This window comes from Culex pipiens, chromosome 1, assembly GCF_016801865.2.
Source record: "Culex pipiens pallens isolate TS chromosome 1, TS_CPP_V2, whole genome shotgun sequence".
Taxonomy (NCBI): domain Eukaryota; kingdom Metazoa; phylum Arthropoda; class Insecta; order Diptera; family Culicidae; genus Culex; species Culex pipiens.
In genome coordinates this window covers 66,540,456-66,566,904 of record NC_068937.1, presented here as the reverse complement: position 1 = coordinate 66,566,904, position 26,449 = coordinate 66,540,456, and the positions used below count along the sequence as shown (strand labels likewise).

The 26,449-nt window shown below is 30.6% G+C and overlaps 2 protein-coding genes across 2 annotated transcripts in view; both read left to right on the top strand.

Annotated features, from left to right (window-relative positions):
- The window catches only part of LOC128092589 (uncharacterized), a 101,859-nt gene that overhangs the window by 57,669 nt on the left and 17,741 nt on the right, over positions 1 to 26,449 (top strand). The gene's annotated exons all lie outside the window — the stretch shown is intronic.
- Positions 22,010 to 26,449, top strand: part of LOC120427827 (dynamin) — a 143,129-nt gene continuing 138,689 nt past the window's right edge. Inside the window, exon 1 of the mRNA XM_039592752.2 lies at positions 22,010 to 22,313. Coding sequence (XP_039448686.1) covers positions 22,168 to 22,313 — 146 coding nt within the window. The 5' untranslated portion in view covers positions 22,010 to 22,167. The remainder of the gene's footprint in view (positions 22,314 to 26,449) is intronic.

Sequence of the window (26,449 nt, the reverse complement as noted above, 5' to 3'; positions counted from 1 at the left end):
AGTCAGAATTTTTCAGGGACTCTTATAAATCAAGTAACTATGTTTTTAAATAAATTTAACTAAAATGTCAAAATAATTTCAAATAAATTCTGTTTTTTTAACAGGAATCTTATAAATCCAGTATTTTTTGTAAATAAATTTAATTAAAGTGTCAAGTGTCAACTGGTTTCATGATCCGGATTATTTAGAACAGGTTCCAATTGGCCATCTGGCCACACATCAGATTCTGATTTTAAATAAATTCGGATTTTTTCTAGGAATCTGTTAAGTCCAGAAACTATTTTTAAAAATAAATTTAATTAAAATTTCAAAATAATTTAAAATAAAAAAAGAATTTTTGGAAAAATCTTATCAATCCAGTAACCATTTTTTTTTAAATAAATTTGATTAATTTGTCAAAATATTTTTAAGTAAAGTCAGAATTTTTCAGGGACTCTTATAAATCCAGTTACTATGTTTTTAAATAAATTTAACAAAAATGTCAAAATAATTTTAAATAAATTCTGTATTTTTAACAGGAATCTTATAAATCCAGTTTTTTTTTTTAAATAAATTTCATAAAAATGTCAAGTGTCAACTGGTTTCATGATCCAGATTATTTAGAACAGGTTCCAATTGGCCATTTGACCCATTTCTGATTCTGATTTTAAATAAATTTAATTAAATTCTGATTCTGATTTTAAATAAATTCAGATTTTTTTCAGGAATTTGTTAAGTCCTGTAACTATTTTTAAAAATAAATTTTATTAAAATTTCAAAATGATTTTAAATAAATTCAGATTTTTCGAAGAATTTTATAAATCCAATAACTATGTTTTTTTTTAAATAAATTTGATTAATTTGTCAAAATAATTTTAAGTAAAGTCAAAATTCTCAGGGACTCTTATAAATCAAGTAACTATGTTTTTAAATAAATTTAACTTAAATGTCTAAATAATTTTAAATAAATTCTTATTTTTTAACAGGAATCTTATAAATCCAGTGATTTTTTTAAAATAAATTTATTTAAAATGTCAACTGGTTTTATGATCCGGATTATTTAGAACAGGTTCCAATTGGCCATTTGGCAACATTTCTGGTTCTGATTTTAAATAAATTCAGATTTTTTTCCAGGAATCTGTAAAGTCCAGCTACTATTTTTTAAAATAAATTTGATTAAAATTTCAAAATAATTTTAAACAAAATCTTTTTTTTTAACAGGAATCTTATTATTCCAGTAACTTTTTTAAATAAATTTAATTAAAATGTCAAGTGTCCAGTGGTTTCCTGATCCGGATTATTTAGAACAGGTTCATTTGGCCATTTGGCCACACGTCAGATTCTGATTTTAAATAAATTCTGATTTTTTCCAGGAATCTGTTAGGCTGGTACAAATATTTTTAAAAGTTTTTGTCACCCCCCCCTTCAATATTGGCCCGAAAAATCAGGGGGCAAAAAAAATATTTTTACAATAAACTTCAAAATGTCAATGAAAATTCAAGTGCAATCAGCTGAAATCAAATTAAAATACATTCTTCTGCGTTTAAAATCATTTTTAGCATGTTTGGGTTTATTAAAAAATCTTAAGATTTTTTGAAAATTTTCGATGCAAAATCTTTTTTTTCGATACAATTTTTGTTTTTGTCAGATCTTAGATTTTTTGAAAACTAATGATTGCAAAACAACTGAACTAGTGTAAAATGCATTTTAAAACACTTTTTTCATTTAAATGTGAAGACTTTGGCTTGTTATTTAAATTTTTATATTTTTTTATTTTTTTGCCCCCCCCCTTGACCTCGGCCAGGGCCGAGGGACAAAGACTTTTTTAAATATTTGCATCGGCCTTAAGTCCTGTAACTATTTTTTTTAATTAATTTAATTAAAATTTCACAATGATTTTAAATAAATTCTGATTTTTTTGAAGAATCTGATAAATCCAGTTACTATGTTTTTAAAATAAATGAAATTAAATTGTCAAAATAATGTTTAATGAATTCAGAGTTTTGCCAGGAATTTTATAAATCCGGTGACTATGTTTTTTTTTAAATAAATTTAATTAAAATGTCGAGTGTCCACAGATTTCCTGATCCGGATTATTAAGAACAGGTTCCCATTAGCCATTTGGCAACATTTCGTAATCTGATATTAAATAAATTCATATTTTTTTACAGGAATCTTTTTTTAAGTCGTGTAATTATTTTTATAATAAATTTAATTAAAATTTCAAAATGATTTCAAATAAATTTAGATTTTTACAGGAATCTTATAAATCCAGTAACTATGTCTTTAAAATAAATTAAATGAAAATGTAAAAATAAATTTAAATAAACTCTGATTTTTTAAACAGGAATCTTACAAATTCGATATCTCTTTTTTTGAATAAACTTAATTAAAATGTCAAGTGTCAACTGGTTTCCTAATCCGGATTATTTAGAACAGGTTCCCATTGGCCACATTTATAAATCTGATTTTAAATAAATTCAGATTCATTTTAAGGAATCTTGAAAATTTCTTAATTAAAATATTTGACATTATTTTATTTAAAACAGGTTCCGGTAGGCCACACGGCCAAATTTCTGATCTGATTTGTTTTCCAGGAATTTTGTCCACAGGTTCCCTTATTTTTCGAAGAATCTGATAAATCCAGTTACTATGTTTTTAAAATAAATGAAATTAAATTGTCAAAACAATGTTTAATTAATTCAGAATTTTGCCAGAAATTTTATAAATCCGGTGACTATGTTTTTTTTTAAATAAATTTAATTAAAATATCAAGTGTCCACTGGTTTCATGATCCGGATTGTTAAGAACAGGTTCCCATTAGCCATTTGGCAACATTTCGGAATCTGATATAAAATAAATTCATATTTTTTACAGGAATCTTTTAAATCCAGTAACTATGTTTTAAAACAAATTTAATTATAATGTCAAAGAAATTTTAAATAAATTTAAAATAGAACAGGAATCTTATAAATCCAGTAATTTTTTTAAATAAATTTAATTAAAATGTCAAGTGTCATCTGGTTTCCTTATCCGGATAATTTAGAACAGGTTTCCATTTGCCACATTAATAAATCTGATTTTAAATAAATTCAGATTCATTTTAAGGAATCCTGAAAATTTCTTAACTAAATATTTGACAATATTTTAACAACATTTAAAACAGGTTCTGGTTGGCCACTCGGCCAAATTTCTGATCTGATTTGTTTTCCAGGAATCTTGAATTTTGTCCACTGGATCCCTGATCCGGATTATATAAACAGGGTCCGGTTGGCCATTTGGCTACATGTCTGAATCTAATTTTGATAAAATTTAGATTAATTTAAAAAAAAATTAAACTTATTTTTTTTTAATTTTAAATAAAATTGTCAAGTGTCCACTGGTTTCATGATCCGGAACATTTAGAACAGATTCCCGATGGCCACATTTCTGATTCTGGCTATAAATAAATTCAGATTTTTTTTCAAGGAATTTTGAAATTCTGGGAACTAAAACAACTTTTTAATAAATTCAATAAAAATGTCAATAAATGTGACCACTGTTTCCCGGATCCGGGACAGTCAGAACAGGTTCCCATTGGCCCCTTGGCCATATTTTGGGATTCTGAAAGTATAGAGTAGCAAAAAATGCTTCAACACCACATTTGTTTTTCTAAATTGTCTGGCACATAGGAATTTTGAAAAAAAAAAAACTGCTTAAATGTTTTCTAGTTTCCGGATCCGGATTGGCCAGAACCGGTTCTCAATGGCCACATTTTCGATAAAACACCTTCGGATATGCTTGGACAAACCATTTTTTGAGTTTGTATTGATTGTTTGAAGCAATAGTATGTTTTTTTCGCATAAAGAGCAACAAATTTAAAAATTTTGAAGATTTCGCACAATTTTGGCCAATAAAGGTGTATTCACATTATACCGCATCCGCAGCCGCAGCCGCATCCGCACAAAATTTGACAGTACGGACGCACAGTGCGGACGCGATTTCTCCAATGCATTTCATATGCAGCCATTCACACTGTTCCGCATCCGTATACGGATCCGTACTGCGGATACGGATGCGGAACAGTGTGAATGGCTGCATATGAAATGCATTGGAGAAATCGCGTCCGCACTGTGCGTCCGTACTGTCAAATTTTGTGCGGATGCGGCTGCGGCTGCGGATGCGGTATAATGTGAATACACCTTAATCCGGATTTCCACCGGAACCGGTTACGGGAACCGACCAATGGGACCATATTTTGGGTTTTTCTAACAATTTACCGTCTAATGACACCAGAAGCATCCAAAAAGACCTAATAGAACTTAAGTTACAGTGAAAACAAAATAAAAAATATTTTTTCGACGGGGGGTGATTCATATGCCAAACTTCTGCATTGAATATCTCGAGCTAGGGTAACAATTAAGACATGGGCCAGGTTGCATTGTGTTCAGGAAGCCGATCCCTCGGGGAGTTTTTTGAATCGTCCTGCTAATCACAAAAAAAAATTTTTTGTTACGCTGTGTTATAGAAAGAAAAGCTATTTAAAACCAATAAATACAATATAGTATTTCATGTGACGCAACACGTCAAATTCAAGTGTTTTGCTATTGAATTGACAGTATATTTTGGTGCCCAAAATTCAAGTGTTTTGCGATTGAAATTTGAGTGCTCTGTACAGCAGGGTCAGATCATGTGTACAACACTTCGATAAGCCGTGGGATTGACGGTGTGCGCGCTTGAGGTTCTTTCGAGGAAAAAATAAAAAGATTAAAAATATTCAAAACTTAAAATTAAATAGATTAAAAATGTTTATTCAAAAATTTAACCACAATTATAAACAAAATTAAGAAATCAATAAATAAAAGCAAATTTAGAAATTCTTAAATTCTAAAACAAGAAAAAACAGAAATTAAAAAATATGTACCGTAAACTGGGGTGCCTTTGATAGCCCGGGGTGACTTTGATAGGTTTTTCGAATGCCCGTCAAATTAATATCCAAACATTTTTGAGAATTTTGAGTATGTAAGCATTAAGGGATATCTTATTATCAAACATATATGCAAAAATGTGACTGTTACATTGGATGTATCAAAATTAGTGCCCAAATCAAATTTCTATCAATGTCACCCCGGGCTATCAAAGTCACCCCAGTTTACGGTAATTATGAAATAAGGAAATTAAAAAACTATGTAATTATGAAATAAGGAAATTAAAAAAATTGGAAATTAGGAAACAAGGGAATTAGGAAATATGGGAATTATGATATTAGCAAATTAGTAAAATAAAGAAAATAAGAAAATTAGGAAATTATGAAATTATGAAACAAGGAAATTAAGAAATCAGAAAATTAATATGTAAGGAAATTAGGATGTTAGGAAGTTAGGAAGTTAGGAAATTAAAAAATGAGGAAATTAGGTAGTTAGGAAATTAGGAAATAAGGAAATTTTTAAAATAAGAAAACTAGGACGTTAGGAAGTAAGGATATTAGGAAGTGAGGAAGTTAGGAAATTGGGAAATTAGGATATCAGGAAACAAGGAAATTAGGAAGTTAGGAAATTAGGATGTTAGGAAATTAGGAAGTTAGGAAATTAGGAAACTAGGAAATTTGGAGTTTAGGAAGTTAGGAAGTTAAGATATCAGGAAATTTGGAAATACGGAAATTAGGATATTCAGAAACTAGGAAATTAGGAAGTTAGGAAATTTGGAAATTATAAAATAAGGCTGGTACAAATGCTTAATTTTTATTCTGGAATTCTTAAATTCTTGAATTTTTAAATTCTTAAATTCTTAAATTCTTAAATTCTTAAATTCTTAAATTCTTAAATTCTTAAATTCTTAAATTCTTAAATTCTTAAATTCTTAAATTCTTAAATTCTTAAATTCTTAAATTCTGAAATTCTGAAATTCTTAAATTCTTAAATTCTTAAATTCTTAAATTCTTAAATTCTTAAATTCTTAAATTCTTAAATTCTTAAATTCTTAAATTCTTAAATTCTTAAATTCTTAAATTCTTAAATTCTTAAATTCTTAAATTCTTAAATTCTTAAATTCTTAAATTCTTAAATTCTTAAATTCTTAAATTCTTAAATTCTTAAATTCTTAAATTCTTAAATTCTTAAATTCTTAAATTCTTAAATTCTTAAATTCTTAAATTCTTAAATTCTTAAATTCTTAAATTCTTAAATTCTTAAATTCTTAAATTCTTAAATTCTTAAATTCTTAAATTCTTAAATTCTTAAATTCTTAAATTCTTAAATTCTTAAATTCTTAAATTCTTAAATTCTTAAATTCTTAAATTCTTAAATTCTTAAATTCTTAAATTCTTAAATTCTTAAATTCTTAAATTCTTAAATTCTTAAATTCTTAAATTCTTAAATTCTTAAATTCTTAAATTCTTAAATTCTTAAATTCTTAAATTCTTAAATTCTTAAATTCTTAAATTCTTAAATTCTTAAATTCTTAAATTCTTAAATTCTTAAATTCTTAAATTCTTAAATTCTTAAATTCTTAAATTCTTAAATTCTTAAATTCTTAAATTCTTAAATTCTTAAATTCTTAAATTCTTAAATTCTTAAATTCTTAAATTCTTAAATTCTTAAATTCTTAAATTCTTAAATTCTTAAATTCTTAAATTCTTAAATTCTTAAATTCTTAAATTCTTAAATTCTTAAATTCTTAAATTCTTAAATTCTTAAATTCTTAAATTCTTAAATTCTTAAATTCTTAAATTCTTAAATTCTTAAATTCTTAAATTCTTAAATTCTTAAATTCTTAAATTCTTAAATTCTTAAATTCTTAAATTCTTAAATTCTTAAATTCTTAAATTCTTAAATTCTTAAATTCTTAAATTCTTAAATTCTTAAATTCTTAAATTCTTAAATTCTTAAATTCTTAAATTCTTAAATTCTTAAATTCTTAAATTCTTAAATTCTTAAATTCTTAAATTCTTAAATTCTTAAATTCTTAAATTCTTAAATTCTTAAATTCTTAAATTCTTAAATTCTTAAATTCTTAAATTCTTAAATTCTTAAATTCTTAAATTCTTAAATTCTTAAATTCTTAAATTCTTAAATTCTTAAATTCTTAAATTCTTAAATTCTTAAATTCTTAAATTCTTAAATTCTTAAATTCTTAAATTCTTAAATTCTTAAATTCTTAAATTCTTAAATTCTTAAATTCTTAAATTCTTAAATTCTTAAATTCTTAAATTCTTAAATTCTTAAATTCTTAAATTCTTAAATTCTTAAATTCTTAAATTCTTAAATTCTTAAATTCTTAAATTCTTAAATTCTTAAATTCTTAAATTCTTAAATTCTTAAATTCTTAAATTCTTAAATTCTTAAATTCTTAAATTCTTAAATTCTTAAATTCTTAAATTCTTAAATTCTTAAATTCTTAAATTCTTAAATTCTTAAATTCTTAAATTCTTAAATTCTTAAATTCTTAAATTCTTAAATTCTTAAATTCTTAAATTCTTAAATTCTTAAATTCTTAAATTCTTAAATTCTTAAATTCTTAAATTCTTAAATTCTTAAATTCTTAAATTCTTAAATTCTTAAATTCTTAAATTCTTAAATTCTTAAATTCTTAAATTCTTAAATTCTTAAATTCTTAAATTCTTAAATTCTTAAATTCTTAAATTCTTAAATTCTTAAATTCTTAAATTCTTAAATTCTTAAATTCTTAAATTCTTAAATTCTTAAATTCTTAAATTCTTAAATTCTTAAATTCTTAAATTCTTAAATTCTTAAATTCTTAAATTCTTAAATTCTTAAATTCTTAAATTCTTAAATTCTTAAATTCTTAAATTCTTAAATTCTTAAATTCTTAAATTCTTAAATTCTTAAATTCTTAAATTCTTAAATTCTTAAATTCTTAAATTCTTAAATTCTTAAATTCTTAAATTCTTAAATTCTTAAATTCTTAAATTCTTAAATTCTTAAATTCTTAAATTCTTAAATTCTTAAATTCTTAAATTCTTAAATTCTTAAATTCTTAAATTCTTAAATTCTTAAATTCTTAAATTCTTAAATTCTTAAATTCTTAAATTCTTAAATTCTTAAATTCTTAAATTCTTAAATTCTTAAATTCTTAAATTCTTAAATTCTTAAATTCTTAAATTCTTAAATTCTTAAATTCTTAAATTCTTAAATTCTTAAATTCTTAAATTCTTAAATTCTTAAATTCTTAAATTCTTAAATTCTTAAATTCTTAAATTCTTAAATTCTTAAATTCTTAAATTCTTAAATTCTTAAATTCTTAAATTCTTAAATTCTTAAATTCTTAAATTCTTAAATTCTTAAATTCTTAAATTCTTAAATTCTTAAATTCTTAAATTCTTAAATTCTTAAATTCTTAAATTCTTAAATTCTTAAATTCTTAAATTCTTAAATTCTTAAATTCTTAAATTCTTAAATTCTTAAATTCTTAAATTCTTAAATTCTTAAATTCTTAAATTCTTAAATTCTTAAATTCTTAAATTCTTAAATTCTTAAATTCTTAAATTCTTAAATTCTTAAATTCTTAAATTCTTAAATTCTTAAATTCTTAAATTCTTAAATTCTTAAATTCTTAAATTCTTAAATTCTTAAATTCTTAAATTCTTAAATTCTTAAATTCTTAAATTCTTAAATTCTTAAATTCTTAAATTCTTAAATTCTTAAATTCTTAAATTCTTAAATTCTTAAATTCTTAAATTCTTAAATTCTTAAATTCTTAAATTCTTAAATTCTTAAATTCTTAAATTCTTAAATTCTTAAATTCTTAAATTCTTAAATTCTTAAATTCTTAAATTCTTAAATTCTTAAATTCTTAAATTCTTAAATTCTTAAATTCTTAAATTCTTAAATTCTTAAATTCTTAAATTCTTAAATTCTTAAATTCTTAAATTCTTAAATTCTTAAATTCTTAAATTCTTAAATTCTTAAATTCTTAAATTCTTAAATTCTTAAATTCTTAAATTCTTAAATTCTTAAATTCTTAAATTCTTAAATTCTTAAATTCTTAAATTCTTAAATTCTTAAATTCTTAAATTCTTAAATTCTTAAATTCTTAAATTCTTAAATTCTTAAATTCTTAAATTCTTAAATTCTTAAATTCTTAAATTCTTAAATTCTTAAATTCTTAAATTCTTAAATTCTTAAATTCTTAAATTCTTAAATTCTTAAATTCTTAAATTCTTAAATTCTTAAATTCTTAAATTCTTAAATTCTTAAATTCTTAAATTCTTAAATTCTTAAATTCTTAAATTCTTAAATTCTTAAATTCTTAAATTCTTAAATTCTTAAATTCTTAAATTCTTAAATTCTTAAATTCTTAAATTCTTAAATTCTTAAATTCTTAAATTCTTAAATTCTTAAATTCTTAAATTCTTAAATTCTTAAATTCTTAAATTCTTAAATTCTTAAATTCTTAAATTCTTAAATTCTTAAATTCTTAAATTCTTAAATTCTTAAATTCTTAAATTCTTAAATTCTTAAATTCTTAAATTCTTAAATTCTTAAATTCTTAAATTCTTAAATTCTTAAATTCTTAAATTCTTAAATTCTTAAATTCTTAAATTCTTAAATTCTTAAATTCTTAAATTCTTAAATTCTTAAATTCTTAAATTCTTAAATTCTTAAATTCTTAAATTCTTAAATTCTTAAATTCTTAAATTCTTAAATTCTTAAATTCTTAAATTCTTAAATTCTTAAATTCTTAAATTCTTAAATTCTTAAATTCTTAAATTCTTAAATTCTTAAATTCTTAAATTCTTAAATTCTTAAATTCTTAAATTCTTAAATTCTTAAATTCTTAAATTCTTAAATTCTTAAATTCTTAAATTCTTAAATTCTTAAATTCTTAAATTCTTAAATTCTTAAATTCTTAAATTCTTAAATTCTTAAATTCTTAAATTCTTAAATTCTTAAATTCTTAAATTCTTAAATTCTTAAATTCTTAAATTCTTAAATTCTTAAATTCTTAAATTCTTAAATTCTTAAATTCTTAAATTCTTAAATTCTTAAATTCTTAAATTCTTAAATTCTTAAATTCTTAAATTCTTAAATTCTTAAATTCTTAAATTCTTAAATTCTTAAATTCTTAAATTCTTAAATTCTTAAATTCTTAAATTCTTAAATTCTTAAATTCTTAAATTCTTAAATTCTTAAATTCTTAAATTCTTAAATTCTTAAATTCTTAAATTCTTAAATTCTTAAATTCTTAAATTCTTAAATTCTTAAATTCTTAAATTCTTAAATTCTTAAATTCTTAAATTCTTAAATTCTTAAATTCTTAAATTCTTAAATTCTTAAATTCTTAAATTCTTAAATTCTTAAATTCTTAAATTCTTAAATTCTTAAATTCTTAAATTCTTAAATTCTTAAATTCTTAAATTCTTAAATTCTTAAATTCTTAAATTCTTAAATTCTTAAATTCTTAAATTCTTAAATTCTTAAATTCTTAAATTCTTAAATTCTTAAATTCTTAAATTCTTAAATTCTTAAATTCTTAAATTCTTAAATTCTTAAATTCTTAAATTCTTAAATTCTTAAATTCTTAAATTCTTAAATTCTTAAATTCTTAAATTCTTAAATTCTTAAATTCTTAAATTCTTAAATTCTTAAATTCTTAAATTCTTAAATTCTTAAATTCTTAAATTCTTAAATTCTTAAATTCTTAAATTCTTAAATTCTTAAATTCTTAAATTCTTAAATTCTTAAATTCTTAAATTCTTAAATTCTTAAATTCTTAAATTCTTAAATTCTTAAATTCTTAAATTCTTAAATTCTTAAATTCTTAAATTCTTAAATTCTTAAATTCTTAAATTCTTAAATTCTTAAATTCTTAAATTCTTAAATTCTTAAATTCTTAAATTCTTAAATTCTTAAATTCTTAAATTCTTAAATTCTTAAATTCTTAAATTCTTAAATTCTTAAATTCTTAAATTCTTAAATTCTTAAATTCTTAAATTCTTAAATTCTTAAATTCTTAAATTCTTAAATTCTTAAATTCTTAAATTCTTAAATTCTTAAATTCTTAAATTCTTAAATTCTTAAATTCTTAAATTCTTAAATTCTTAAATTCTTAAATTCTTAAATTCTTAAATTCTTAAATTCTTAAATTCTTAAATTCTTAAATTCTTAAATTCTTAAATTCTTAAATTCTTAAATTCTTAAATTCTTAAATTCTTAAATTCTTAAATTCTTAAATTCTTAAATTCTTAAATTCTTAAATTCTTAAATTCTTAAATTCTTAAATTCTTAAATTCTTAAATTCTTAAATTCTTAAATTCTTAAATTCTTAAATTCTTAAATTCTTAAATTCTTAAATTCTTAAATTCTTAAATTCTTAAATTCTTAAATTCTTAAATTCTTAAATTCTTAAATTCTTAAATTCTTAAATTCTTAAATTCTTAAATTCTTAAATTCTTAAATTCTTAAATTCTTAAATTCTTAAATTCTTAAATTCTTAAATTCTTAAATTCTTAAATTCTTAAATTCTTAAATTCTTAAATTCTTAAATTCTTAAATTCTTAAATTCTTAAATTCTTAAATTCTTAAATTCTTAAATTCTTAAATTCTTAAATTCTTAAATTCTTAAATTCTTAAATTCTTAAATTCTTAAATTCTTAAATTCTTAAATTCTTAAATTCTTAAATTCTTAAATTCTTAAATTCTTAAATTCTTAAATTCTTAAATTCTTAAATTCTTAAATTCTTAAATTCTTAAATTCTTAAATTCTTAAATTCTTAAATTCTTAAATTCTTAAATTCTTAAATTCTTAAATTCTTAAATTCTTAAATTCTTAAATTCTTAAATTCTTAAATTCTTAAATTCTTAAATTCTTAAATTCTTAAATTCTTAAATTCTTAAATTCTTAAATTCTTAAATTCTTAAATTCTTAAATTCTTAAATTCTTAAATTCTTAAATTCTTAAATTCTTAAATTCTTAAATTCTTAAATTCTTAAATTCTTAAATTCTTAAATTCTTAAATTCTTAAATTCTTAAATTCTTAAATTCTTAAATTCTTAAATTCTTAAATTCTTAAATTCTTAAATTCTTAAATTCTTAAATTCTTAAATTCTTAAATTCTTAAATTCTTAAATTCTTAAATTCTTAAATTCTTAAATTCTTAAATTCTTAAATTCTTAAATTCTTAAATTCTTAAATTCTTAAATTCTTAAATTCTTAAATTCTTAAATTCTTAAATTCTTAAATTCTTAAATTCTTAAATTCTTAAATTCTTAAATTCTTAAATTCTTAAATTCTTAAATTCTTAAATTCTTAAATTCTTAAATTCTTAAATTCTTAAATTCTTAAATTCTTAAATTCTTAAATTCTTAAATTCTTAAATTCTTAAATTCTTAAATTCTTAAATTCTTAAATTCTTAAATTCTTAAATTCTTAAATTCTTAAATTCTTAAATTCTTAAATTCTTAAATTCTTAAATTCTTAAATTCTTAAATTCTTAAATTCTTAAATTCTTAAATTCTTAAATTCTTAAATTCTTAAATTCTTAAATTCTTAAATTCTTAAATTCTTAAATTCTTAAATTCTTAAATTCTTAAATTCTTAAATTCTTAAATTCTTAAATTCTTAAATTCTTAAATTCTTAAATTCTTAAATTCTTAAATTCTTAAATTCTTAAATTCTTAAATTCTTAAATTCTTAAATTCTTAAATTCTTAAATTCTTAAATTCTTAAATTCTTAAATTCTTAAATTCTTAAATTCTTAAATTCTTAAATTCTTAAATTCTTAAATTCTTAAATTCTTAAATTCTTAAATTCTTAAATTCTTAAATTCTTAAATTCTTAAATTCTTAAATTCTTAAATTCTTAAATTCTTAAATTCTTAAATTCTTAAATTCTTAAATTCTTAAATTCTTAAATTCTTAAATTTTGAAATTTTGAAATTTTGAAATCATGAAATTATAAAATTATGAAATTTTGAAAATTTGAAATTTTGAAATTTTAAATTTTGAAATTTTAAAATTTTGAAATTTTGAAATTTTGAAATTTTGAAATTTTGAAATTTTGAAATTTTGAAATTTTGAAATTTTGAAATTTTGAAATTTTGAAATTTTGAAATTTTGAAATTTTGAAATTTTGAAATTTTGAAATTTTGAAATTTTGAAATTTTGAAATTTTGAAATTTTGAAATTTTGAAATTTTGAAATTTTGAAATTTTGAAATTTTGAAATTTTGAAATTTTGAAATTTTGAAATTTTGAAATTTTGAAATTTTGAAATTTTGAAATTTTGAAATTTTGAAATCTTGAAATTGTTTAATTTTTTAAATTTCTTAATTCTTAATTTTTTTTGAATTTCTTTATTCTTAATTTTTAATTCTTGATTTTTTTAATTTTGGAAGAAATAGAGTGTTTGGTCGAGGTTTTCGTAAATTTGTATTTACGAATTTCTATATTTCCGATTTTTAAAACTTTTGGAATTTCGACTTGTACATTCGTTTCGAATTTTAACATTTTTGATCTATTGAATTTATAAAAACGTTAAAAAATAAAATTATTATTCAATTCTGCATATTTTTAATTTTCCAAATTTCTGATTTTTGTTGAAATTTTCTTTATTATTTAAAAAAAATGTTATTTGAAATTTCTGGAATGTTTGTTTTTTTCATATTTTTGAATTTGTTGTTTGGTTGGATTTCAAAATTTCAGATTATTATTGTATTTTCAGTAAGAACATAGATATTTGTATGATTATTGTCAAGTTTAATTTCACTCTGATTTACTTCATTTTGGTCCCGCGAGTGTGGGTAAATCGGACTTAAATTCAGAGGTAGCTGGTTGGTACTAGCAATAAATTGTTGGTGACACGATGGCCGACATCTATAAAGACAACTTCTTTTTTTACTCCATTTCGACCAAAAAACTAAATCTCTCCTTTTAGTTTCAATATTCTGCTTTTTGAGATTCGGCGGGAATTTTAAATATTATTATATCCAATTCAAAATTATTAAAACGTTTGTAATTATCAGTCGCATTCAAAAAGAAAAATTACAATTCATTGATTTTTTCATCAAAACATATTACAAACAAGCACCGCGCGAATAAACGTCAAACGCAATCTTTCCGTTTCTGTTACTTTTCAGCTGCGTACCGCTTAAGAAAAATCTTTTCGTGACCCTTTCCTTGACCGTTTCTTGGGCGTTTTTTTGTATGGAGTTTTGCGTTCCTTCCCATCTGCGTATCAGCCTATAAAGTTTATTTGTCACAAACTGCATCAGTCCAAGTTCCTCGGGGTATGTTTCGTCGAAGGGACATTATCGGCAAAAATAAATAAATAACAAATATTGAAGCTGAAAAAGAAATTTCAAATGATCATAAGTTAATTATATCGGCACAAATAAATAAATAATAAATATTGAAGTTGAAAAAAAAACTCAAATGATCATCCATCCACAATCCACAATTTAAATTAATTCGAAAAATAAATTCAATGTAGGGTAGAGTAGTCATCAATAAGACACGGGGAACAATGATAAAATGGCTCTCACAAGTCGTAGTTTCAACCAATCAGGCTCATATTTTGAGGAAAGGTGTGTCTACTGGATACACGTCTGCCATAATAGTGGCTTTGGTTATGGACGCTCCCTTGCAATGTTATTCATAATTTTTTGATTTTGGGGTGTAAAAGTAAATTATGACTGAAAATTACATTTTCGCTCATAGGCTGCCAATAATACAAAAACTAATATTTCTCAAAATTTACTTTCGTCATTTCATAGGTCATTAGTTGGGCTACAATGGCCTTTCATTAGATTTGACCAAAATTAAGAATAAACCCAGACTCCAGGGCTGTCTCATTGTTCCCCACTCTTTTCAGCCCATGGGTAACAATGAGACACTTTGATTTTTCTTCATCAAACTTTTTAAAATCTATGGAAATTCTTCAAAACATGAATTGGAAGTGATTTTTGGCATATTATTTGAGTTTTGACTTTATTTAGCCAAAAATATAAAGTTATTTGGTACAAATAAATGGATTTTACTAAATTTAAATACTTTTTAGTATAACTTTTGTTAATTAAAGTTTCAAGTTGACAAAAAAGGGTTTAAAATGTTCAAGGCAAGTCACCTGCAATGGAACATTACAAAAACATGATTTTTTACTAGAAAAGTATTGATTTTCGTAGAGTGTCTCATTGTTCCCCACCTGTCTCATTGTTCCTGCCAAGTGCGTCTACAATGAGACAGTTGGATATCTCTGGCTGTAGAGGTCGGATCGATCTCATATTTTGGTCAATGTTAGAACACATTAAAAGAATGAAAATGCAACAAAAGCTCATTAAAACATGCTGATGAAAAAAATACAAAAATCGTTAAAAGTTAAAAACCAAAAGTGTCTCATTGATGACTACCCTACCCTACCTTCAACAGAACATTGCCAGGGGAACCCGGAACCATCCAAATTGTGGCCAGTTCGTTCGTGTTTTGAAAATCGTGAATTTTGACTCCAATGTTGCCCATATTCATACGGTGCCGCCAATGTCCGCTCAACGGAACATCCCCGTGGGAACCCGGACCAATTCAGATTGTGGCCAGTCCAGTCACAATGTCCATTTTCGTAATGTTAATATGTGAATTTGAAAATCGTGAAGTTTGACACCAATATTGCCCATATTCATCGGTGCCGCCAATGTTCCTCGAACGGAACATCCCCCGGGGAACCCGGAACCATCCGGGTTGTGGCCAGTCCACTAAATATGTCAATTTTCGTAATTTTCATACGTGATATTTAAAATCATGAATTTTGACACCAATATTGCCCATATTCATACGGTGCCGCCAATGCCTGCTCAACGGAACATCCCTGGGGGAACCCGGAACTACCTGGGTTGTGGCCAGTCCACTAAAAAAGTCCATTTTCGTAATTTTCATTTGTGATTTTGAAAATCGTGAAGTTTGACACCAATATTGCCCATATTCATAAGGTGCCGCCAATGTTCGCTCAACGGAACATCCCCGGGGGAACCCGAACCAATTCGGATAGTGGCCAGTCCACTAACAATGTCCATTTTCGTAATATTAACATGTGATTTTGAAAATCGTGAAAATGACACCAATATTGCCCATATACATCGGTGCCGCCAATGTTCCTCGAACGGAACATCCCCGGGGAACTCGGAACCATCCGGGTTGTGGCCAGTCCGTTTAAAATGTTAATTTTCGTAATTTTCATATGTGACTTTGAAAATCGTGAAAATTAACACCAATATTGCCCATATCCATACGGTGCCGCGAATGTCCGCTCAACGGAACATCCCCGGGAGAATACGGACCAATACGGGTTGTGGCCAGTCCAATTAAAATGTCCATCATCAATGTCCAGTTCCGTGGAACCATAAAAAGACCAATTTTTATTATAAATCATGATTCTCCTTTCACTTCAAGCAGATGTCAAATATGTTAACAGTGTACTCTGTGTTCTGATTTTACACAATTGATTGGGTTTCTTTTATACGTGTACATATAGTACGTCAAATATATTTAGTCTGTTCTGTTGTCTGTACAAAGCAACACGTTGTTTTTATTCACGCCTCCGACATTAAAAGGTTATGGGCCCAGATAAGTTCACATAACCACGTTGTTGAAAAGTTTCGGTTTTGTACTCGGTAATTCGGAGTAGAACCGGTAGAAGAACGCGCGCGCGATGGAGGAAGACACGAAAACTCTCAAGATCCGGTCGTTCGACGGCACAAATTTCAACAACTGGTGCTTCCGGATGAAGGTCTACCTCGACCAATTGGAGGTTATGCACTGCGTCGAGACGGCAGCTGAAACGGAGCCGTTCTGGGAGATCCCGGAGGGCGATGCGGCGGACAAGAAAGCGGAGAAGGAGCTGCTCAAGCTCAAACGCGTTCGCCAGGACAAAAAGTGTCGGTCGGTACTGGTCGAGTCCATCGCCGACAACTACTTGGAGTACGTGAAGGACAAAAAGAGCCCCAAGGAGATTTGGGACGGACTCCACGAGGTTTTTGAGCGCAAGAGTATTTCCAACCGTTTCATACTCAAGCGCAAGTTGCTCTCCATGCGGTTCCGGGAAGACGAGCGGCTGGAAGAACACTTCCTGCGGTTCGACAAGCTCGTGCGGGAGATCAAGGGGGCGGGCGCCAAGATGGACGATGAAGATGTTATATGCCACTTGATGCTGACCATGCCCGAATCGTACGACGCCATCACGACAGCAATGGAGGCCGTGACGGAAAAGCTCACGATGGATCTCGTCCGGAAGAAGTACCTCGACGTGGAGGCGAAGCGGAAGAGTATGCTGCAAGAGGCGGATTCCGAAGGTGCTGCGTTTGCCGGGAGGACGCGGGCCAAGCTGAGGTGCTACAGTTGCGGGGAAGTTGGGCACAGGAAAGTGCACTGCCCGAAGAATAAAGACCACCACAAAAGTGCTTCCCGTTTCCAGCCGAAGAAAAGTGCCCCGAAGGCGAACGTGTCCAAAGCCGTCACGTTTGTGGCCACCGAAGGGAACGACGACGCCATTGCTGCAAGTACGGTTACCTCATCAAAGTGGTATCTAGACAGCGGTGCGTCGGAGCACATGTGCAATGACAGGTCGCTTTTTGACAGCCTGGAGAAGCTTGACAAGCCGGTGACAGTTCAAACAGCAAAAAGTGGGGTCACGCTGTCGGCTTTTCATTGTGGTAGTGTAGTCGCTTTTGCTGCAGTGGACGGCGCGAGTGTCAGGATAAACATCGAAAAAGTGTTGTTTATACCTGATCTGTCAGTCAATTTGCTGTCACTGCGAAAGATGGGAGAAAGCGGTTTGAAGGTTGTGTTTTACAATGGAACCGTGATCGTCGAAAACGCCGGCCAGACCGTGGCCGTTGGGAAGCAGTCTGGAAAGCTGTACTGCATGGATTTCGACTTCAAGCCCCAGCGAAGCGACAGAGCGATGGTGACCGGTCAGGTGGAACAGCAAGTCGGACTGTGGCACTTGCGCTACGGTCATCTTGGAAACGACAACCTCCTGAAGCTGGCGAAGAAAAACCTAGTCAGTGGCATGCAGATTGACGACGCAGGACACGAGCGACTCCTGTGTGAAGCGTGCATAAGTGGTAAGCTGACGCGCCTGCCGTTCCCGGCCCGAAAGCAGAAGCATTCCGGCCGGCCCCTGGAAATCGTGCATAGTGATGTGTGTGGGCCAATCGATCCCGTGGCGTGGGACGGTAATCGCTATTTTGTTACCTTCACGGACGATTACACTCACCTGTCGGTTGTGTACCTGTTGCGGTCAAAGAGTGAAGTTCTAGAGCGACTGCGGGAGTACGAGGCCATGGCCACAGCACACTTTGGCACGAAGATATCGCGCCTCCGGTGCGACAATGGTGGAGAATATACGGGCGAACAAGTGAGGCGGTTTTGTAAACAAAGAGGAATTCGGCTGGAGTTTACGGTTCCCTACACACCGGAGCAAAACGGGGTCAGCGAGCGGCTGAACCGAACAGTGATTGAAAAAGTGCGTGCGATGATGGAAGCCAAAAATGTCCCCAAGTTCCTGTGGGGAGAAGCAGTGATCACCGCTGTGTATCTGCTAAATCGCAGCCCGAGCGTCGCCGTCGCCGGTGACGTCACGCCGTTCGAAGCCTGGAGCAGCCGGAAGCCGGACGTTTCGCATCTACGGGTGTTCGGAAGTGAGTGCTACATCCACGTCCCGAAGCAGCTGCGGAAGAAGCTGGACGTGAAGAGCGAGAAGGTGCTGTTCGTTGGCTACGCGTCGAACGGGTACCGCGTCTGGAACGGAGAAAAAGTGATTTTGGCTAGAGATGCGATCTTTAACGAAACGGGGATGCGGCCGTGCACGGTGACCAACTGCAAGCGTTCGGTGACCATTACGGAATCGGTGTCCGGCGAAACGCAGTTGCCGCAGAAGCCCGAGGAAGACGACACCGGAAGCCGAGAAGAGCAGCCGCAGCAGCCGGTGGTTCCAGAAGGAGGGGAAGAAGAGAACGACTCGGAGTACTTCACCGAAGGCAGCGATGCGGATGATGCGGCTAAAGAAGAAAACAGTGAACAAAACAAAGAAGAAAGTGCACCTACCGATAAAAGTAAAAGTGGAAGACCGATCATTCCTCCCAGTTGGCACAAAGACTTTGACATGGACATGTCGAGTTACGCGCTCAGTGCAGAAGAGTTCATAGACAACATTCCGAGTGACATTTGTGAACTGCGGAAAAGAAGTGATTGGCCGTCTTGGGAGGAAGCGATCGAGGAAGAGCTAAGTGCACTGAAAAAGAACAAAACGTGGCATCTAGTGAAACTACCTAAGGGTAGAAAAGTGATCGACACCAAATGGGTGTTCAAGCTGAAAAGGAACAGCGCCGGCGAAATCGAGCGGTACAAGGCCAGGCTGGTGGCCCGTGGCTTTACGCAACGCCAAGGTTTCGACTTCACGGAAACCTATTCGCCGGTTGTACGGATGTCCACGGTACGGATCCTGCTGGTGCTTGCGAACCGTGAAGATTGGCACGTCCACCAGATGGACGTGAAGTGTGCATTTCTCAACGGCGGTTTGGAGGAGGACATCTTTATGCGCCAACCTGCCGGGTTCGAAGAAGGAGACAAACTGGTTTGCAAACTGGACAAGGCCATCTACGGTTTAAAGCAAGCCTCTCGGAATTGGAACAAGCGGTTTCACGAGTTTGTAAGCGGTCTGGGTTTTCGAAGAAGTGAGCACGATTTCTGTTTGTACTTTCGTGTCACTGGCAAGCTGGTCATGTACGTAGTTATTTACGTTGACGATATTTTGCTCGTGAGCAGTTCGGAGGACGCCATCCGAGATCTGAAGGAAAAACTTTCTGACGAGTTCGAAATGAGGGATCTGCAAGAAGTGCAAAGCTTCTTAGGGCTGAACATCCGGCGCGATCGGAGTTCGAAGCAGATGACGATTGACCAGCGCTCGTACGTGCAGAGCGTACTCGACCGTTTCGGGATGGCTGACTGCAAGCCCTCGGCCATTCCCATGGACCCGCACCTAAAGCTCGTGAAAGGTGACCAGCAGCAGCGCACGGAGAAGCCGTACCGGGAACTTGTAGGATGTCTGATGTACCTCACGGTGACGTCACGTCCAGACATCTCTGCGGCGGTGAACTACCTCGCCGGTTTTCAGTGTTCCGCAACCGATGAGCACTGGGTAACCGTCAAACGTGTGCTGAGGTATCTCCGGGGCACACTCGATTATCGTCTTGTTTACCGTTCGGCCGACTCAACGGAAGCTGTCGAAGGCTTTGCTGACGCCGACTGGGGTAACGACCTCAACGATAGACGATCCGTGTCCGGATTGATCGTGAAGCTGTACGGATCTACCGTGATGTGGGCAACAAGGAAGCAGCAGTCCGTCGCCTTGTCTACAACCGAAGCTGAACTGATGGCCCTCTGCCAGGCCAGTTGCGAAGTCCTGTGGGTGGCGAACCTGCTGAGTTCCGTTGGTTGGCGTGTACCGGAACCGATCAAGATGTACGAGGACAATCAACCTTGTATCGCCATCACCAAGGACCCACGCAAAGCGAGACGAATGAAGCACATCGAAATCCAGCATTTCTTCGTGCGCGACTTGGTGGACAAGGGCAAGCTGTGTTTGGAGTATCTGCCAACGGAGGATCAACTGGCAGACGTGATGACGAAAGGACTGGCCGCTCCGAGGTTCCAGAAACTTCGGGCCATGTTGGGAGTGATCAATTGAGGCGGGATGTTAACAGTGTACTCTGTGTTCTGATTTTACACAATTGATTGGGTTTCTTTTATACGTGTACATATAGTACGTCAAATATATTTAGTCTGTTCTGTTGTCTGTACAAAGCAACACGTTGTTTTTATTCACGCCTCCGACATTAAAAAAATATTTGTGCGCGCTACTAGCGGGCGACTAAATTTGGTCACCCGCTGTTCACCGAGGGTCAAGTTGCTATTTTATGAGCGCGTTTATGAGCGACCGGTGTGGGGAAGAGTGATAGTGGAGCGCTTCCAAATCCTTACTGCGCGCGCCCGGTGAAGATGGTCTTAGGACCAGGGATTTGACACGCATGCAGTTTCCTGAAGTCCCCACCAGAGGCGCTGTCAATATTGTTTACGTATGGTTTTTGAAAAGGTCGTATGAAATAAATACATAATAGCTTCAGTTTCCTTGAAACAAAATGAAATTTTGTTTGATATTTCCTGTCCGTTGTATTAACATGAATTACGCTTTTAGAATACTAACTAAATTTCGGTCGAAAAAGCTTTAAACTAGCTGTACCTGAACACCAAAGTGCTGATATGCCGACATTAGGTTCTCGATGGAATTATATGCTGTTCCCCTAGTTCAAATTTGAGATTAAACATAAATCTTTCTATAGAAAAAAACGGAAAAAAGTTTTTATTTGTGTAATTTATGTCCGATGCGCATAAGACCTTTTCAAACGCCACGCGCTAAAAACTTGGTTCGATCTTGGTTCGATTTTGACTTCACTCGCTTTGTATGTGGATGGCAGTCGTGTCGTAACCTGTCGTAACCGTGGTTAGGACCCATGGCTTTCTACCTAAGGTACTCGCGATTGAGTGTGTAGTAGTGCGGTTGTCAAAATCGTTATCTCTGACTCTCTCACTCCACTGACACTGACTTTGTTTTTGTTTTGGTTTTCCTGGCACGGCCCATTGTTTGTTTGTTATTGTTTTGGTTTTAGTGGCACGGAGTCATGCACTCACACTAATGCAAAGCAAGATCGCGAGTACCTATGATATACAGCCTTGGTTAGGACCCTACTAAGCATGTGATTTTATTGTGTGGGTTTTTGGAGCAACTCACGTGAAAAAGCATTTGATTTTGCTATGTTGGTTTCTTTCAGTGTATCGAGAAATTAAAAGTGAGAGTGTGTGCGTGCAACATGGAGTTAAACTTTTCGAAGTACCATGGAAACCTTCACAGCAACTGCACAGAAAGTTTAACTCCATGTTGCACACACTCTCACTTTTAATTTCTCGATAGGATTATACCGCGGTTGTGTAAAAGTAAACTGAGCAATGATGAATGCTGGTTCTCAGTGTAAAACTTTACCTTTACATATACGCTTCTTGCAAATCAATAATATTAGGCTCATCAGTGTAGAAATTTGGCGAATGTTAATTTAAATAGAAGAATCAAATGTGCACATAGTAAACTAGACAATTAATAAATTAAAACTTTTAAATTTAGTTATTTAAATCTATCTACGTTGTAAAACATGGATTCACTGATTCCGATTGTTAACAAGCTGCAGGATGCATTCACCCAAATGGGTGTACATATGCAATTGGATTTGCCACAAATCGCAGTTGTAGGTGGCCAATCTGCTGGTAAATCATCGGTTTTGGAAAATTTTGTTGGAAGGTGAGTAACTTATAGATAAGCAATGACCAATTAAGTCTGAAGATTTTGCTGACATTTTCAAATGCTAAACAAAAACAAAATTCTGTTTATGTTTATGATGATTGATATCTTGATTTTGGTGACATGTCATTGTAGTTCGTAATCACATCAGCTACAATGTTTTGTTTAATTTGTGAAGAAAATATGACGTTTTATGAGTAGCCTCTTTTCCTCAAATTTTATATAAGATCAAAAAATATATACATACAGAAAAAAAAATATATAATATATATTTTTTTCTGTATGTATATATTTTTTGATCTTATATAAAATTTGAGGAAAAGAGGCTACTCATAAAACATCATATTTTCTTCACACATTATACATCAATTCCCCACGAAAACAGCATGGAAAAAAACAAAAGTGCTCGGATTGGGCTCAAAACGTTTCTGGGGGTTCCCTGGCCGAAATAATCAGACCCGTATTTTTTGTTTGGCCATTAGAGTGACCAAACAAAATGTAGCCTAACATATGAAAAGGGCATATGAAACTTTATAATGCCGTTTTAACGGTGTCTGGACCAAAGCGCCTGTGTCTGCAAATCAAGATTTTTTTTTTTTTTTTGAGTAGGTCCTATACTGCCGTTCTACGCATAATTCTGGAGCAACATTTGAAAGGGGCGGTACGACATTGCTCTTACGGCCTTTCGTCCCATTTAAACGCGTGTAATGAAAGGCCGTAAGAGCAATGTCGTACCGCCCCTTTCAAATGTTGCTCTGGAATTGTCCCATGTTCAAAAAAGTGCAACAGAGAAAAATGCGATTGAAATTATTCGACGGATTTCTGTGTTTCTACGCATAATTGTCCCGTGGGTTCCTATTCGCCCTATGTGTCCCTAATCGCCCCAGTTAGCAGTTTATCACCCTTATTTGTGATCCTCTTGCTATACAACAGGTAAACAAAGCATTATGCTTAGTAAAACTAATGATTCCGTGTAAGAAAATACTTAGTGGGACAATTATGCGTAGAAGTTCAACGATGGGACAAACAGACTTGGTGTCGTTTTTTATGAGTTTCCGAACAAAGTACCCGATTTTATGTGTTTTTCTAAAGTACACATCAGACTAAACTTAATAATGGCATAAAGTCAAAATCGTCAAAAACTGACATAGGACAATTATGCGTAGAACGGCAGTATAAACATATGAAAGACATTAGGTTATAGGACCTTCACAAGATCCTCTGTAATTATTAAGTCAAATGTAATTACAAAAGCCGACTCGGTCCTAACCAGGTCCCAGTACCGAAAAGGACGTAATAAAAATAATTTTATGAAAAAAAATAGATTATAGGACCTTTTCAAAAAAAACTCTGGAAATATTTTTATCGGATTTTGGTAAGAAGTTTTGAATTTAAATGGTTTTTACATTGTGGTTTTCTATAATTAGCTAGCTTGCGAAAAAAAAATCATAACAAACTTGAGGCGTAATCCAACCACAAGTTTTTCCTGGAAGACTGACTTCTCTTATGTTCGATTAGATTAGATTTGATTATAATCCCGAAACCGCGTACACTAGATTCCTGATAAAAAAAATAGTCCGTTATATTCCGTAGGCTTGGTGACGAAAGCTAGCCTAAAAGTCTTTCCGCTTAGGGACGATAAGATTAGTTTTCCCGGATCCTGAAGGTCGACTGGATCTTGGCAGCCTTATGGCGCGTGCCACCGGTTGGTCGATGGTACAGATTGTCAAGTCAAACAGATTGGCCGATCGATTTTGAAATATCCAAACGCGCTGGACACCAAAGGCGCTGAGCAACGCGTTATGTTTCTTACGGTGGGAAAAGATGAGAAGTATTGTAACTTCAATATTGTTTTAATTGATTAAATTATTAGTACATACAATTTAACGTTTTAGCACACAACATTTCTAGAAAATTTTAAAATATAAATAACATTTGATTTTTTTTTCTTATTTAAGAGTAATGCATTTTTGGATCACGGGTCGAGATTTTTTTTACGAATTTTGGACAATTTCAATTCCCTGGGCCTTGTAAAGTCAAGGGGCATGATTTGATCCTAGTGCATTAGTTAAAATTTTGGTATACATTCTTTTTTATAAGCACTATGGACACCACTTCATGCTACGAGAACTCGCTTTGCCGCAGCCCCAGGGCTTAAGTGTTGACCGATAAGCTGTCTTCGTGAACTAGGTAGTTCTCCTATAGTGAAAATATCACAATTGCACAAGACACCGCTGCTTCTGTGACTTTTTCACTATCACGATGTGGGATTTAGGTGGGACTTTAGGACAGTACAATTGATTTTTTGCTTAGCATTAACATTTAAAATAAATCTGTATGCTTTCCAAATCTATTTGATGATAAATTTAGTTGCAATTGTTAAGTTAGAGTAATGCTGTCAATAAACTTTGATTGATGTAGAATACTAGGCATTCTTTTATGTCAAATTGTCCATAGAGTCTCGATCAATCAATAATGTAATGATATCGGACAAAATTCGTTGATCTGTTGAACTAACGGTTTTCGGATTATGGTTGTATTGACCATTGTTGCGAATCGAGAAACTACGGATCTTTTGACGTAAATGGTCATTTCTTTTTCAAATCGCGATTTCTATCATATTTGTATATCAGTTCACAAATTTTCATTGTTTTTTTGATAGAAGTAGTACTACAACAGTTAAAGGAACGTTTAGTTTTGAACATTAAGTTTAGAGGATTTTAGATTAAAATTTAGATTTTCAATCCAAAGTAGTTAGCAAATGAATATTTGGACTTAAATGAATAATTGAATAAGTTGGACTTATGAATAACACACAACTGTGCATTTATTCTAGAGTCAGATCCATACAGCGTCAGTGTTTATTTGGTCGAAGTGTACTAATTCATTGGCAGATCTGATTCTAGTTGTAATGTACGACAAGACTACTGACGGACGTGACAGGACGAGGGCCCAGTTTAGAGGTTTCAACATCAACAATGTGCGGCTGGACCACCCTCACAAAAAAAAAAAATGTTAGTCTATTTTCGGAAGATACTGCTGGCTGTCTTTTTTTTTTGTTCTTTTCTAATCATTTCCAGATCAATGGTCAAAATATAAAACAAGAACCACCAAAGAAAGCAGCTTAAACCACAAGGAAGGAAGACGAACACTAAAAGGACGATTAGAAACTACGGCGTCTGCGTGATGCTCCGGATGCGGCTGTAAGCGATTGAAACTTCAACTTGGGGATCGCCAAGGCATGTAGGCCATCAAGTAATTGCAGCTCCCGCAAAAAGTACCTTTTTCTAGTGAGCGGTAAGATGGGTATTACCCAAGGTATTACCCATCATCAGGTATGTGACTTTAGTTGCCTTTATTATTTACAGTCGGCTCACTGGGTGTCAATCTCTCTATGTATTCCTCCTGCTGTAGAAGATTTATTTAGTTCTTCAAATTTCATATTTCGATGCTTTCTTTTTTCCATTTCTCTTTATCCCAACTTTTCTCAATTTTTTTTTTTTTTTTTTTTTTTTTTTTTTTTTTTTTTTTTTTTTTTTTTTTTTTTTGCGGGCCAAGGATTGATACCTAAGAGCATGCAATGGCACTGACCTTGTTGCGTGCTCTTCGGTTGACGTCCACGTAAGGAACATCCTGGAAGGAGCGTAACTAACTACATCCGTAGTTCTGTTAGATCATCCGAATTATCTTGATCAGAACAGTATAGCTCTGGTTCCTTGCGAGTGTCCTATTTTCTTACCTCCACGTTGGCTTGGTTTTCATGATGACCTAGCTGGTGGCCTGTGGAAACGGATCGTAAACCTTTGACCACCGCGGGTCAGAGTCGAGACGGCTAAAAGAAAGGGGCGCGTCAATGTGGGAAAGGGAAGTAATTTGTGATTGTAGACGGTATTGTTTTGATTCGCAGTATGTTGAGTCAACTGCTGTGGATGTACCTGAGCATCGCAGAACGGGGTTTCTCTTCTTTCCATTTCAGCTAACACCTATCTTCTGTTTATTTTGTTTCACTGATTTTCTTAAACGGCTTCTGTTTACTATCCTCCATTTGATTTCGATTTCGATTTTACTTATTTGATTCTCTTATTTCTCAACGCTTTTCCACTCTATTTTACCAATTGATTCTGCTGTAACAAACT